We start from the raw sequence: 14,963 nt of genomic DNA, 5'->3' as shown, positions 1-14,963 counted from the left end.
GCTCACTTTCTTTCCAATCCTTTCCACCCTTCCACATGCAGAACATGCTCATCTTACTGTGCAGGAAAGAACTGCAGATGTTGGTTTACACTAAAGATGGACACAACACGCTGGAGTAACCCAACGGAAGAAGGGTTCCGACCAAAACTTCACCATTCTTTTTCTCCAGAGATGCTGCCCTCTGAGTTACTCCAGCATTTTGTATCTATGCTCCTTTGACTGATTGTTCAAGCAAATTATTGACTGATTAAAACACATTAAAGTCACACCATAATTGCTTCCTGGTGAATCTTGGCTAGGTTGCGCGTTATCCAGAGGCCATGAGAGGGCAGAACATACAAAGCAAAACTAGCAGAGGCCATGAGATGGCAGCACTACATCACTGCCATTCGAAAAGATCGAATTTGCATTTTAATCATTCTGGTAGCAAAAAGTGTAATGTCTCAAATTGCGTTAAGTGATTCCACAGAATTACGAAGCCTCGGGTACACAGGACAGACAACATTTCAGGTCAGGACCTTGTTCAGACTGACAGGCAATGTTTGGACGTTTGGAGTCGGGACCCTTTTTCAGACTTCTTTCCAGAGAACAGTCCCAACCTGAAACATCACTTATCCATTCCCTCCATAGATGTTGACTGACCCACTCAGTTCCTCCTACACTTTGTTTTTGCTCCTGAACTTAATATCCTTAAATGAAAGCAAACATGCCAAATGTCTTCTTCACCACCCTTTATATCTGTGTCATTACCCTTGGGAAATTATGCTCTAATTATACTCTGCTCTACCACACTATTTTCTGTGTAAGTCATATCCTGCTTTGACTTATCAAAATGTAACACTTCACACTTGTCCCAAGTTAAGTTCCATCTGCCATTCATTGACTGACTTCCCTAGTTAATTCAGTAAACTTAAATACATTTCTTATTGTCCACTAAACCACCAAATGTGGTGTAATCTGCAGATTCACGAACAATATGAACTCTCTTGTAACTAGATCATTTATATTGATGGTAAACAACAATGGGCCTAGCACAGATCCCTGCGGCACACCACTGGTCACAGGTCTCCAATTGGGAAAAACAATCCTCAACTATTACCCCCTGACTCTTTCCACACAGTCAGTTTTTAATCCAGTTAGCTAGCTCACCCTCATGTTATCTAACCTTCTGTTCCAGCCTACCTTGTCAAAGGCCAAGCTAAAGTCCATGTAGACAATGTCCTCCTCAATTCCCTTGGTGATCTTTTCAACAAACTGTCATATTAATGAGACACGATTTCCCACGCACAACTCCCTGCTGTCCCTAATCATCTGTGTGTTATTGGTGCAGGATTCACCAGTAAAGCATCCAGGATGAAAAAACTCTTGTCTCATTTGGCAGTATGTAAATTTCCCCGGTGTGGGACGAATAAGGAATATATTATTATTCAAGAGAGTTGGATATAGCTCTTAGGGCTAACTGAATCAAGGGATATGGGGAGAAAGCAGGAACAGGGTACTGATTCTGGATGATCAGCCATGACCATATTGAATGGCGGTGCTGGCTTGAAGGGACTACTCCTGCACCTATTTTCTATGTTACTTTGTGCGAACTCGAGTAGAACTGTCTCACAGACCACTTCCACGTGTCAGCTGGTGCTTTTGGAGCCCGAGCTTGTTAATTCTGATTTGTCCATGTGCATTAACAAGGTCTTTGATCTATTGGTCAATGCTAAGTCAGTACAACAACCCACAGGTTGTAGACTATAATTGTTACCACGCCGATGAGGGTATTAACTCTTGCTGGTTCCTATTCACAAGTAGGAGGGTTTCTGGTGCCTCACTGTGCATCCATTTCCTATGTGCCATTAAAGAACTGGATGCCAGGAAGCCGTATCCCTGGGGTCCAGCCAAGCCAATCTCTTACCACATTTCCACAATATTTTCCAACAGTATTTGTTAATCAGGATCAGCTGTCTTTGGAGGACTTTTAGATGAAAACAAGGTCATTTTATGTTGTGATGTATCTCACGGTTTTCTGACCAAGTTTGAGATAACTTATATTTAATATCACCCATCTAAAATTATCCACAAGGGATTCCCTGAGGTTCACTAGGTGTAGCCTCAAGGCAGACAGTTACATTCGTTTTTGGTAGTCCTAATACTACTATGTTCTCCTGTGACTGCACCATGATTTAACCCTTTCTGAGTGGTTTTGTTTGCAGTTGTTCAATAGTTGGAAGGAGGCTGTCAGATTATCCCAGTTGTCCCAGCAGTTCGCTGGTAACATTGGAGAGAGGCACTTGAAATGCCTGGTCCATGCCTGGGCCAGATTGGTGAAAGGTGAGAAATTCTTCTTATGATCACAAGTTACATGAGTTGCTTGTCTTTCTTTTATGGAAAACTGCCCAGAAATGTAATAAACTGTCATTGAAGTTGAGATGATGGCTCTATCGCCACAGAGAATTGCACTGAAATTAGAGTGAAATTTAACATTGCAGAAAATATTTATATCAACAACACTCCTGGCTCACTCAGTCCGAAGAAAGGGCCCGATCTAAAAGGTTGTCTGCCCATTCCCTCCACAGATGCTGCCTTACCTACTGAGTTCCTCCAGCACTTTGTGTTTTCATTTAGTTTAACTTATTTTTGTCACGTGTACTGAAGTACAGTGAAAAGCTTTTGTTTGAATGTTATCCTGTCAAAGAAAAGACTATAAATGATTACAATCAAGCCATCCACAGTGCACAGATTTAGGATAAAGGGTACAACATTTAGTGGAAGATAAAGTCCGAATAAAGATAGTTAAAAGGTCTCTAGTGAGGTAGATGGGAGGTCAGGACCACACTCTAGTTGGTGAGAGAACGGTTCAGTTGCTTGATAACCATCGGGAAGAAACTATCCCTGAATCTGGAGGTATGCGTTTTTAAACTTCTGTACCTCTTGCCTGATGGGAGAGGGGGAAAGGGAGAGTGGCCGGGGTGAGACTACTACTTGAGTATGTTAGCAGACTAGTCATCCAAATTTTGCCCCCTCACTAACTATCATCCATGTGCATCACTGTAACTCCGACACTTTTACATCAAGCACGTCCGGGGAAAAATATCTGGGGGTGTGGAACGGACGAGCACATTGTAGTCTTGTACATTTTAATCAATGCTGATAAATGAACCGGCCTCAATTCCTTGCTTCTCCAGAACGAAAGGACGAGGGTGTGAAGCAGAGGATGGTGATGTCTGCATCGCAGCACCGGGTAGTGCAGGCTGCGTTTCATCAGATGGCATCATTGTGTCTGAAGCAAAGAGAGGCTATCACGCACTCCCAGCAAACATTACTCCGCAGGTATGACTCGTCCACGGCAGTCCTTGAGCTCTCGTACCACACACACACACACAGGCAGAAACTAATTTCAAATCCCAGCTCCCCATCCTTTGCTGCTATTTAATTCATTGCTGCCAGGTAACAAACAAAAATCTAGCAAGCCCCTGTACATACCTTTACAGATCATTAGAATAAAACGTGTGCATATAATTGCCTTGATAATGTTTCTTGACTTTTTGTAGTTGTAATTAATTTATTAACCAAGTATGTAAAAACATACAAAGAATTTGGTTTGCCATACAGTCATACCAAAAAAGCAACAAAACGCACAACTACATAAACAGGGGCGTGGCTGTGTTCTGCAGCTGCGGCTCACCGGCAGTCTCTCTCTTTTTTTTTTTGTCTGTCTATTGTCATCGTTTAATGTACGTTTTGTTCTATTTTTAACTCTGTATATGTGGGGGGGTGGGGGAAACATTTTTTTCTAATCTCCTCAACGGAGATGCGACCTTTACTGTGTCGTATCTCCGTTCGCGCTACGGCCTAACACCGTGGAGTCGGCGGCCTCCAGCTGGGATCGACCTTGAAGACTCCGGTCGCAGGGCCTGGACTTACCATCTCGGAGGCTTCGGCCGTGGGCCCTGCAGACCGCAACATCGGGAGTTCGCAGGTCCCTGGCTGGCGACCGGCTTTCAGGAGCTCCAGCCGTAGCAGCTTCGACCGCCCCGGAGCGCGAGGTACGATCGACCCACTCGCAGGCCCCTCATCGCCCTGCGTGGCCTGGCCGCGGCACTTTCCATCGCCCGGTGGGGGCTCAGGACCTTCATCGGCCTGCTCGGCTCGGCCCTCGGACTTTCCATCGCCCGGTGGGGGCTTCAAAAGTTGGGAGCCTCGATCGCCTCGTGGCACCACGGGAGAAGAATGAGGAGGAGATAATGACTTTTCTTTGCCTTCCATCACAGTGAGGGTGTGCCTGGAGCAATCACTGTGATGGCTGTTTGTGTTAAAATTGTATCTGTGTGTCCTGTGCTTTTTGTTGTCTACTGCCGGACCCTGACGTGAGAGGACGCTGGCGCTGTTTGTTCGCCGCTTCTCCGTCAGGATAGTTTGTCTGTTTGTTTTTATGTTATGACTGTTTTTGTAAAGCGCTTTGAGCACCTGGTAAAGCGCTATATAAAATAAATGCTTATTATTATTATTATTATAAAACTCAACATAAACATCCACCACAGCGCACTGGCGCTGTGATGGAAGGCAGTAATGTATTATCTTCCCTCCTTTTCTCCCATGGTTGGGGCAGTCAAACTATCCGCAGTCGGGGCGATCAAAGCTCCTGCAGCTGGCGATTGAAACTCCCGCGATCAGGGCGGTCGAAGCTCCTGCGGTTCGAGCTCCCAGAAGTCGATCCCTGACAAAGGGATCGCAGTCTCCACGATGTTAAGTCCGCAGGCTCCCGTGTTTGGAACTCCTGAAGTCAATCCTCAGCAAAAGGACCGCCAGCTCCAAGATGTTATGCCGCAGTGTGGACGGAGATACGATACGTAAAAAGTCACATCTCTGTCGAGGAAAGAGATTTAAAAAAGTTTCCCCCTCCCCACCCCCCACATAATACAAAACTAAAGATACACTAAAACATACATTTAACAACAGACTAAAAACAACAAAAGGAAAGTACGAGGCAGTCTGTTGGCTAGGCTGCCATCGTACGGCGCCACCCGAATATTTTCTATATTCTATTAAAATAGTTCATTTGTTATGAACTGTTTGGAAGCTGCCTTGTTTAAATTTAAACCAATGCCCTGCAGTTTTCAGTAATACTTGCGACCAGAGCAAGAGGAGCATAAGGTGGAATATTTTCCATTTCACAATGTAAACTGAAGAACCTTATGGAAACCTTCCTGTGCCATTGGGGTCTCACTCTCAATGGATGCTGTCCTCGGGACAGCTGCCCACCTCTTTGCAGAGTGTGAATTTGGTAAGAGGGTCTGGCAAAAGATGCCAGGGTCCTCCTCCTGGTTCATCCCAAGCAGGTGCGTGACAGAAGGCTCTCTGATTTATGGGCGGTTTCCTGGGACACATACTGAGCCAGACATCAAATACAGCTATGGGTGCAGTGTTTGGTGTGGTAGCAGGAGTCGTAGATACTTGTAGAATCTGACAGGGACCACGACGAGAACGCTCCTGCTATGGCGCCCTTTATGACCACCCTTTGCTACCTCAGCGTTTGAAATCACGCAGAGGTTTTGTCTCTTCTGTCCATCCCCTGGACTGCAGCGCATCGTCCAGAAGGCTCAAACTCTGGGAAGAGAGACTAGAGAAATCTCCGGAAGACATTCACATGGCAATCGATCCCTCTAAGAAACTCCGACCAGGTTCTGACCAACCGTGGATAACCTGGCACAGTCTCAACAGACTGCGGACAGACATGGGGAAGAGCAAATCGGACATGCTGAAGTGGGGATATGCTGAAGATGCGGCAGACTGCGAGTGCAGATGGTACCTCCAGACTATGGAACATCTCGTGAGCTGTGGCATGCTGCATGACACATGCACTGTAAAGGATCTTGTAGAGGCCAATGACACGGCACTAAAATTTGCTCGCTTTTGGCAAACAGTTGTGTGATGACACGAATAAAAAAAAGATCAAGTGCAGCTGGAAGACCAATTCATTCGGTGATCTGCCAGAAATTTGTTCATTTCCAGCACAACAAGATGCCCATTAGGGAATGTTGCTGACTGGTCCATTCCAGACTGCAGGAGTACGTGCTGAGGGATGCACTGAAGCTTTGTGCAGCCAACATGAAGGCTCTGTGGAGGAGGACCACATCTAGGGTCCTTCTGCTGCTGGATATTCAGGGGCTGAATCCAGTGAGGATTCAAATAAAGGGCAGGATATCACCCTAGGGGGCCACATGAGTGCCAACGGTGTAAAGAGAGGTTCAAACACTATTGGTATAACACTAGCATTATTGTATGCATTAACACACAGAATGTATTAAGAGTTTTGCATGGTTTTTGTTTTGTATGTATTTTTTATAACAAAGTTCATTTTTGAAATTAATTAAAATATTGTTAATGTGATACAGCTTCAGTTTGATAAGAACTATTGTGACCCAGCTGCTGCTGCTTGTTTTTTGTATCTCTGCTAATATAGCACATATTGGGGATTTGGCAAAGAGATTACTGGTGTGTTGTTCTGCACAGTGGATAAACTGAGTTGAATCGATTTACTTTCCCATCAAACCCTAGGTGCTTTCTCACTTGGATTGGAAACGTACATCAGCAGAAGCATTGGGCATTGACTGCATCAGCTCAAGTATTATTGTTGCGCCTAAACTCGATATTTGTGATCTGGAGAAGTCAGTTGCACTTGCAATATAAGATGGCCTCATTTGTGCAACGACAGACTGAACGAATCTTGCACAAAGCACTGATGACCTGGTACATGGAGGTTGGTATGGAGAGCTGTGTGCTAATTTACAGTAGTCCAAAAGATGTTGCTTTATTATGGCCTGTCATCAAAGAAAACAAAAAATCTTTAGTTGCTGGTTGCATTCCAAACAGGTAAAAGAAGATCTCAAGGTGGTACAAAGTAATCGGATCCAGATGCCTGGATTAAAGGGTATTAGCTGGGACGGGTTGGAGAAACTTGGGAGTTTTTTCTAAGGAGTGTCGGATGTTGAGAGGAGATCTGATAGAAGTAGATACAATTATGAGAGGCATAGGTAGTGTAGTCACAACCTTTTTCCCAGGGTGGAAATGCCAAAGACAAGAGGGCACAGCATTAAGATGTGATGGTTAAAGTTTAAAGGAGATGTGCAGGGCAAGATTTATTTACACGAGGAGTGGTGGGTGCCTGGAATGTGTAGCCAGGGATTGTGGGGAGGCAGATTGCAGCATTTAAGAGGATAGGCAAATCGATATGCAGGAAATGAGGGATATGGATCACATGCAGGTAGAGATTAGTTTAACTTGACTTCATGTACGGCACAGACATTGTGTGATGAAGGGCCTACTGCTGTGCTTCACTGGTCTATGTTCTAGTTGATTCTAGCATGGATGCTTGGTATAGCTTGAAAGGACAAAGTGCTGGTTCAACTCAACAGGTCAGAGAGCATCTCTGGAAAACATGGATAGGTGACATTTCAGGTTGAGACAAAGCCTGGCAGGTAATAGGTGGAATGTGTAAGAAGGAACGTCAGATGCTGGTTTAAACCGAAGATAGACACAAAAAGCTGGAGTAACTCAGCGGGTCAGGCAGCATCTCTGGAGAGAAGTAATGGGTGACGTTTTGGGTCGAAACCCATCTTGACACAAGCAAGAGGGGTTTTTGATAGGCAGATGGTTGGAACAAAGGCCAGATATCAGAAGGTTGGAGACACGTTCTAAGTGTTGCGGATTGGGAATCAGAGGAAGGAAAATGGTGTGGTGGGGAGGGGGTATTGGAGGGGAGAAATAGATAGCAGTCCGGGCGGGGAGGGAAGGTGAGGGGGGTGGAAGAAAGGGGGGAGGTGGGGGTGAAAGGAGGGGGGTTAGGGGATGAAAAGCTTGACTGATCTCAGTGCTTCTGATCGACAGAGCAAAAATCAGACAAATAGAGTAGAATTGAAATGTAAACAGTTAACTAATTTCTAACGGTGCTACCTTTCAATGTAAATGCAGGCGGGGAAGCTTTGACAGAGGATTGACTGTTACTTTGTGATCTTTATCTAAGGCACTGCTTATATCTGTCCTTCTTTCACAGCTGGAAGCAATCAGATATCGTGTCAGATATGTGTCACGGAAATTTGTGTCACGGTGGATTCTTTTTGTACTGGCAGAGAAGCAGACAGATCGGTGGGATGTGGAGAAATCTCGTGCAGAGCAACACCACAGGAATCAATTATGGTGATTGGTCTTGCTTTGGCTGAAAGAGTTTTTCTCACTGTCTCATTAATTTTTTTAGGCATCAGAATGTTCCTAAATGAAATAGGAGGGGTGTGTTGAGTTGATGAGTTGTGAATGTACAAGAGATTACAAGAAAGACATAAACTGTAGATGCTGAAATCTTGAGCACAATACAAAGTGCTGGAGAAACACCACAGATGCTGCCTCACCCACTGAGTTCCTCCAGCATTTTGTGGATTTTAATTGAATGAGACAACATGAAAACAGGCCCCTGGCCTACCGAGTCCATGCAGACCATCAATCACCTGTTTGCACTAGTTCTCTGTTATCCTACTTTCGCATTCACACCCTACACACTAGAGACAATCTATAGAGGCCAATTAATGTACAAACCCGCACATCTTTGGGATGTTGGAGGAAATGGGAGCACCCAGAGGAAACAGCGAGAACGTCCAAACTCCACACATACAGCACCCAAGGCCAGGGTCGAACTCGAGTCTGACACCACAAGGTGGCAGCTCTGCCAGCTGCACCCCCATTTGAATGAGTTCACAAGCTGTTTCTATTTTTCCGCACAGCAAACGACTGTTGATAAACTGGCGGAACCAAACACTCCTGCAGCAACTTCTGGAGAAGAAAAGAGTTGAGAAGCTGCAGGTGATCTGGGAGCAGTGGAGGAGCTTCACTGTGAGCATGCTGGTGATCAGGGGACTGGTGAGCAAAGGAGTTCTCATTTAAAATAAAATTTTAATTTAATTAGTTTAAGCTGTGACTTGTTTAATCCAGCTTTACATTTCCGAAGCAATTTTAATGTCACTTTCTATGTAAATTATGATAAAGAGGCCGCAGAAGTCTCGGACCAGGAGGACTAAACACAGCTGCCCAGTTCTGACTTGCAACGTGTTTGATAAAGATTTATTTTTTAAATCATATTTCTTGAGTTTGACAATCCTCAACCTGGTTATCCGGTCTGGACTTGATTTGCTCGATTGTAATCATGTACCTGTATTATCTTTCTCCTGACTGGATAGTACCCAACATAAGCTTGTCATTGTACCTCGGTACACGTGATAATAAACTAAACGGAAAATGTACAAATAAATAACATTTGAGTCTTAAGTGTTATCTTGACTGAATGGGAATACTCAGCCATTCCATTCAAAGCTACTTGGCTGCAAATTGTTTCATCCACAGACATCGGCTGGGCTGTGTTTGTCAGTTTCAGCAATAATCAAATATAGCCTACTCCAGTGTCATTTATCATCCTCCTCTCTGGGGATGAGAAACCTGTTGTGGTCTCTGGGACATTCTGTTCACCTGCTTTGGCTGGTAATATGTTGAATCATATGTTACAGCAAAGATATCTGAGGACAAGGCAGATTCTCCCCTGAGAATCTCCCCATTGAAGAAGCTTCAGTCGTCTTTATGGGCAGGACTGAGATAATGGGATCCATCCTGCAGCTGATCCTCGTCCTCCTATTGGCATAAACAGGAGACACACACCCTGCCTGAATGATGGCAATAGGGAATTCACTCCACTTTAATCAGCTCATAATCTGGAAGCCTCCAGTAGTAAACAGTTAGGTGCTATTGGATCCATACTCTGTTTACAGCTTATTTCGCTGATGGAAGCTTCTCTCTCCCCCACAGTATGAGCAGAAGCTGGAGCTGCACGCATGGCAGTTGTGGCGGAGACGGTTCATACAGATGCAGGTGTCAAAGGCGTTTGCAGCTCAGGACAACAAGATCCTGCTGTTGGACGTAGGTACCAAAGTTACATATAGCACCATTACAATATTAGTCACGTCTCTCTGGAAGCCACTAATCCTCATTGTTAAATGCCTTGGTGGATCACTCAGTCACCTTTCATCATGGTTGAGCTAAATCCTGAGGATCAGCAGTCTGGTTGTCTTCGTGTTTTTCCAGGAATTACAACTGATTCTCCCCCCCCCCCCTCCCTAAAACCCTAACCTAGGGATCAGAGGTGTGCTGAGGAAGCCTGGCTGGTTTCTCTTTCTCAGTAGACAATTGGTGCAGGAGTAGGTCATTCGGCCCTTCGAGCCAGCACCGCCATTCACTGTGATCATCCACACTACCCAGTGTAGAGGATCCTACACTGCAGTAGAGTAAATTTTGGAGCATAAAAGTCTGTCTCATATTATGTGCTTCCCACACCCCACCTCTCTGTGATCAGCAGTAGGAACAGTTACTGTTTTCCACTTTCTCTAAACAATTTACATTGATGCAGTGGAGGCCAATTCACTGGATGTTTTCAAAAAAGAGTTAGTTTTAGCTCTTAGGGCTAAAGGAATCAAGGGATATGGGGAAAAAACAGGAACGGGGTACTGATTTTAGATGATCAGCTATGATCATATTGAATGGTGGTGCTGGCTCAAAGGGCCAAATGGCCTCCTTCTGCACCTGTTTCTATATCAGGATTCTCAGCCTGTTACTCAACAGACCTGTATTATCCAGTAAATGTAGAGGCATATGTTTAAATCTTTTAAACTGACTGTGTGCCTCCCTTTAGTTCAGGCAGTAATTGTAGAACAAACATGTTATATATGTTTAAAATTTTCATCTTAAATCTCTGCTAATTCTGAGGGGGCAATTATCTTCAAGAACTAGAGGGCATGGGTTTCAGAGAGGGGAAAGATTCAATATGAATCTGAGAGGCAACTTCTTCACAGTGGTGGGTATAGGGAATGAGCTGCCAGAGGAAGTAATTGAGGCAGGCATGTTTCAGCAACAGTAGCACAGAAATAAACAACTGTCCATTTCCCCCCACAGAGATGCTGTGTGACCCAGTTTCTCCAGCAGATTGTGTTTTGCTCAAGATTCTAGCATCTGTAGTTCCTCGGGTCTCCAATAAATAGTTGTCCATGATATGAGTTAATATGTAACAGACCTTCCTAATTAGTATTTTGTTTCACTCAATTATACAGCATAAAATTTCACTAATAGGGTGCATAATTGTCATATAACAGCTGAACATTTCAGTCTCTGATGATTTTGAATTATACACGTCTGCAACATAAATCTGATCCTCACTCACACACTGAACCCACTCACTGTAAACCTGATGTGTCTATTTTATTCTTAGGTTTTCACGACCTGGCTCAGATTGGTTGTTGAAAAACAGAGAAAGAGATGTGATAGTGGGTGAATCTTAAGCTTGCCCCCAAACAAAGGTTTGGGGCTTCCCACTGACATTGCTTCTGAAGATGAACGGAATGATGCCACAAGGTTCCAACAAAACCCCTCTATGTCCAGTATCAGTCTGTTCTTGTTCACTCAGTTTCCAATCTCATTGGACAGGTTGAAGATGGTGCATTTTCATAAACATATTGGAAGAGAATTCTAACTTTGTGCTTTGTGATCTGCCAGAAATTAGATTACAAACAACTTCAGAGATCAAAGTTGGGTTTAGTGACCTCAAGATCTAGCCCAACACCTGGTTCATGGTACTAACGACTGTAGTGAGGAGAGATCATAGTTAGGGCTCTTCCCAAAATGTAACCACTTGCAATTATAACTTGATGTTGTGTTTTCTATCCAGTTTCACCTGCAGATCTCTTTGTGAACTTTATCTATCTGCATCATTTTTGACTTACTTTCAATAAGTTGTACTTTGGGTATATTTCTTTATAAAACCTGCTCTAAAATAAAGTTCTATGTCTGCACTTTCAAATTTGTGTTCCAAAATTCTTTTGATGGAATAATGAATTTTATCTGATCTTCGGGAGCTATTTGTTTTACCAATCCCCAGTTTTGATTGTTTGAAGTGCCACAGTGTGTTTGTGTGGTTTCATTTTTTATTGAAATACAACAGTGGGGAGCTCACTGTAAATGACAGTGTATAATTGAAACTTTGGCCTCATCAAAAAAAGTGCCAATGGACAACAGGTAAGACAGGTTCTGTAGATGAAAAATTAGCATTAACTGAAAAACTTGTCCTTTTTGCTTTTGCTGAATGTATTCTAAATGTTTCCAGCATTTTGTATTTTGAGGTCTTGGTAAGATTGAGCATGCTCAGAGTTTTCTGTTCAGTAGACCAATTATGCTGCAGCACAACCTACATTACAGCTGGTGTTGCTATAATCCAGTCTAGAGGCATCCATTCCGTTTGTGAACTCGCTGAACTCACCAAACTTATTTCTTGGATCATGTACAAACCGCTTTCCCCCACCCCCTCCCAACGATCAGATGAAAGTATTGGTCTCAACAGCAACAAGTGACCTTTTTCCCCCCTGTAGCACAATGTCTCAGAACTTGAACATTTGAGTAATAAAACTCAAATAATGAACAGTGCATTGAAAATATGGAGTGATTGACATTTACACTTGTTACATGGCAACTCACAACACTCAACACAAAAGTCCAATAGTTCTGTTGTGAGCGCATCATGAGAGGTTAGATTGAGGCATTGAGAATAGAGTGCAGGTTATACTTTGAATAGTGTTACACTCAGAATGCCTGGGCTAGATGTATATTACACATGGGTTCACAAAGCTCATCCAGACGACATCAGACCTGTTTCAGTCATGACACATCATTGCTATCAGACTACTACCCTAGGATTGCAGGAGGAACAGGAAACAAAATATTGTTGCAGGGACTATCAGCAGCTGAAATGCAATTTCTAAAATGTAATTTGAGCAAAACTGTAGCGTAATTTCATCTGACAGGAATAACAATATGAAACCTTAACCTCAGCACTAAAGTGTTTCAAGACCATCTTTGGGGGAAAAGGGTATTTCTTTTTAAAGGTAGACACAAAATGCTGGAGTAACTCAGCAGGATACGCAGCATTTCTGGCGAGAAGGAATGGGTGACGTTTCGGGTCAAGACCCTTCTTCAGACTTTCTTTTTGTTCCTTTAATTAAAAACAACTTGAGATGTGTATTAAAACGTTAGCCTAAACCAGATACTGGATCCTTGAGATCATCGCCTGGCACCAAACAAGTTCAGTCCTAGCATTTAGCTGACATTGAAGAGAACCTTGAATTAGATATCTCAGAACTAGTGGATTCCTTGGAGCAGATTCAGATGTCTAATAGAAATTGCTGCCCCTTGACAACTGAATTTGCCACATGCATGGAGATGAACTGTAGCCTGCCCCATGCTCTATAGCATATGCCCAGGTGTTTGACCTCAGTGGTCAAAGTAGGCACAGTCGATTTTTCTAAATGAGTCCAAAGCCTTTCCTTGCCCTTTTCTGTCAAACTGCTCGAAACAAGTTTTTCAAACCGCCTGTAAAATCAAAATGAGGGAACTCCCATTAATGTTTGATTGAATACAGATTTAGTGTGAGCTACTATACCCATTGAATCAATAGATTTTTTTCTCTGTTGCTACCCAACATTCTCCTGCAGCTTGAGCCTTTTCAGATGGCATATGAGAGATGTCTTATTATCTCTTTCTCTATGCTACTGGAAGAAAAAGCCAGTAATTCGAAGTAAAACATATTATTTTAATAATCAGTAGAAGTGATTTCAAAGAGTATTATTACAAATGCTTATTTTCAGAGATCTTCATATTCCACTGAATTCCTCACACAAAATATGGGTTGAAGTGCACTGCATCTCCCACACTAAACCAACAAGCTCACTTACCCTTGGCAACGATGCATTTCCTAATGTTGGGGACTTTCCACAGTGCCCATACCACAAGAGACCAGAGGCAATGCAAACTAAGGATATGTCCAACTACCACCAAGCTTATGCAGTCAGGTGATTATTTCATCGTTTACAAATGTCTTACAAAATTAGACATTTAGCAATGGTTAAATTTAATAAGTGGATTACATCAGCAAGCTGACATAATTTAAACAACATTTACTTTTCTCTTGGCTGTTTAAGGAATGTTGGCAGTGACATTTAAATGTCAATGGTATTGGCAACATTCCTTAATTTCCCCGAATTATAGCTCATGTTGATTCAGACTCAGTTTGGTAGTCATGTCGTTTAGTTTAATCCGTACTGCCTCCCAAGCATTCTTGGTGGTGAACACTGAAGCACTCCGTCCAGAGTACATCCTGTATCCTTGATATTTCCAAATATTGTGTAATATGGAGAAACACAATTCGCTGAGAGAGAACAGTTGGCAATAATCAGGGGAAGGTTTATTTTTTTGTGCTCAACCAGATGCCAGGAGACTTCACAGGAGGTAGTCAATATTGAGGTCTGGCAGGGCTATTTTCTCCCACCCGAACACTACTACGCTACCACTCCTACTGGGTCTGTCCTACCAGCAGGACAGGATATACTCAGGGATTGAGGGAGCACTTTGGCACACTTAAAGTAAGTTATGGCTTTAGGAGTATGCCTACATCAGCTCTAACTTGTTACAAAAGCTGTCCAAATTTAGGCACCAGACAGCTGTTCGAGTTGGACTGTGCAAGGTTGATGTTGAGCAACTTTGTCAAGTCAAGTCAAGTTTATTTGTCACATACACATAAATGTGCAGTGAAATGAAAGATTACACACAGTCCCACAATAAGACCAATAAAAATAAGCAATAACACCATCAATCAAGCAAAAAGAAACATCCATCACAGTGAGTCTCCTCCAGTCACCTCCTCACTGTGATGGAAGGCCAGAATGTCTTTTCTCTTCCCCTGCCGTCTTCTCCCGCGGTCAGGCTGTTGAAGTTGCCACGTTCCAGGCCGCGCCGGACGGCGAAAGGTCCGCAGCGGGCAGACCCAAGCCCCGCGATCCGGGTCGGGCGAAGACGCTGCCGCTGCACGTTGGGGCGGTCGTGGCTCCCGACATTGA

General features: G+C 43.5%; 1 protein-coding gene across 1 annotated transcript; it reads left to right on the top strand.

Moving 5' to 3' along the window:
• Positions 1–360: 360 nt before the first annotated feature.
• LOC144608090 (uncharacterized) lies at positions 361–8,925 on the top strand. Its single transcript, XM_078425416.1, has 6 exons — positions 361–510; positions 2,205–2,322; positions 3,177–3,321; positions 6,550–6,751; positions 8,045–8,187; positions 8,766–8,925. Exons 1-6 carry the CDS (start codon positions 361–363, stop codon positions 8,923–8,925), a joined length of 918 nt encoding a protein of 305 aa, XP_078281542.1.
• Positions 8,926–14,963: the final 6,038 nt, after the last annotated feature.

Source organism: Rhinoraja longicauda, chromosome 30 (genome assembly GCF_053455715.1).
Source record: "Rhinoraja longicauda isolate Sanriku21f chromosome 30, sRhiLon1.1, whole genome shotgun sequence".
In the NCBI taxonomy this organism is placed as follows: domain Eukaryota; kingdom Metazoa; phylum Chordata; class Chondrichthyes; order Rajiformes; family Arhynchobatidae; genus Rhinoraja; species Rhinoraja longicauda.
The sequence above is the reverse complement of the archived record's forward strand: the minus strand, read 5'-3'. Positions and strand labels throughout refer to the sequence as shown.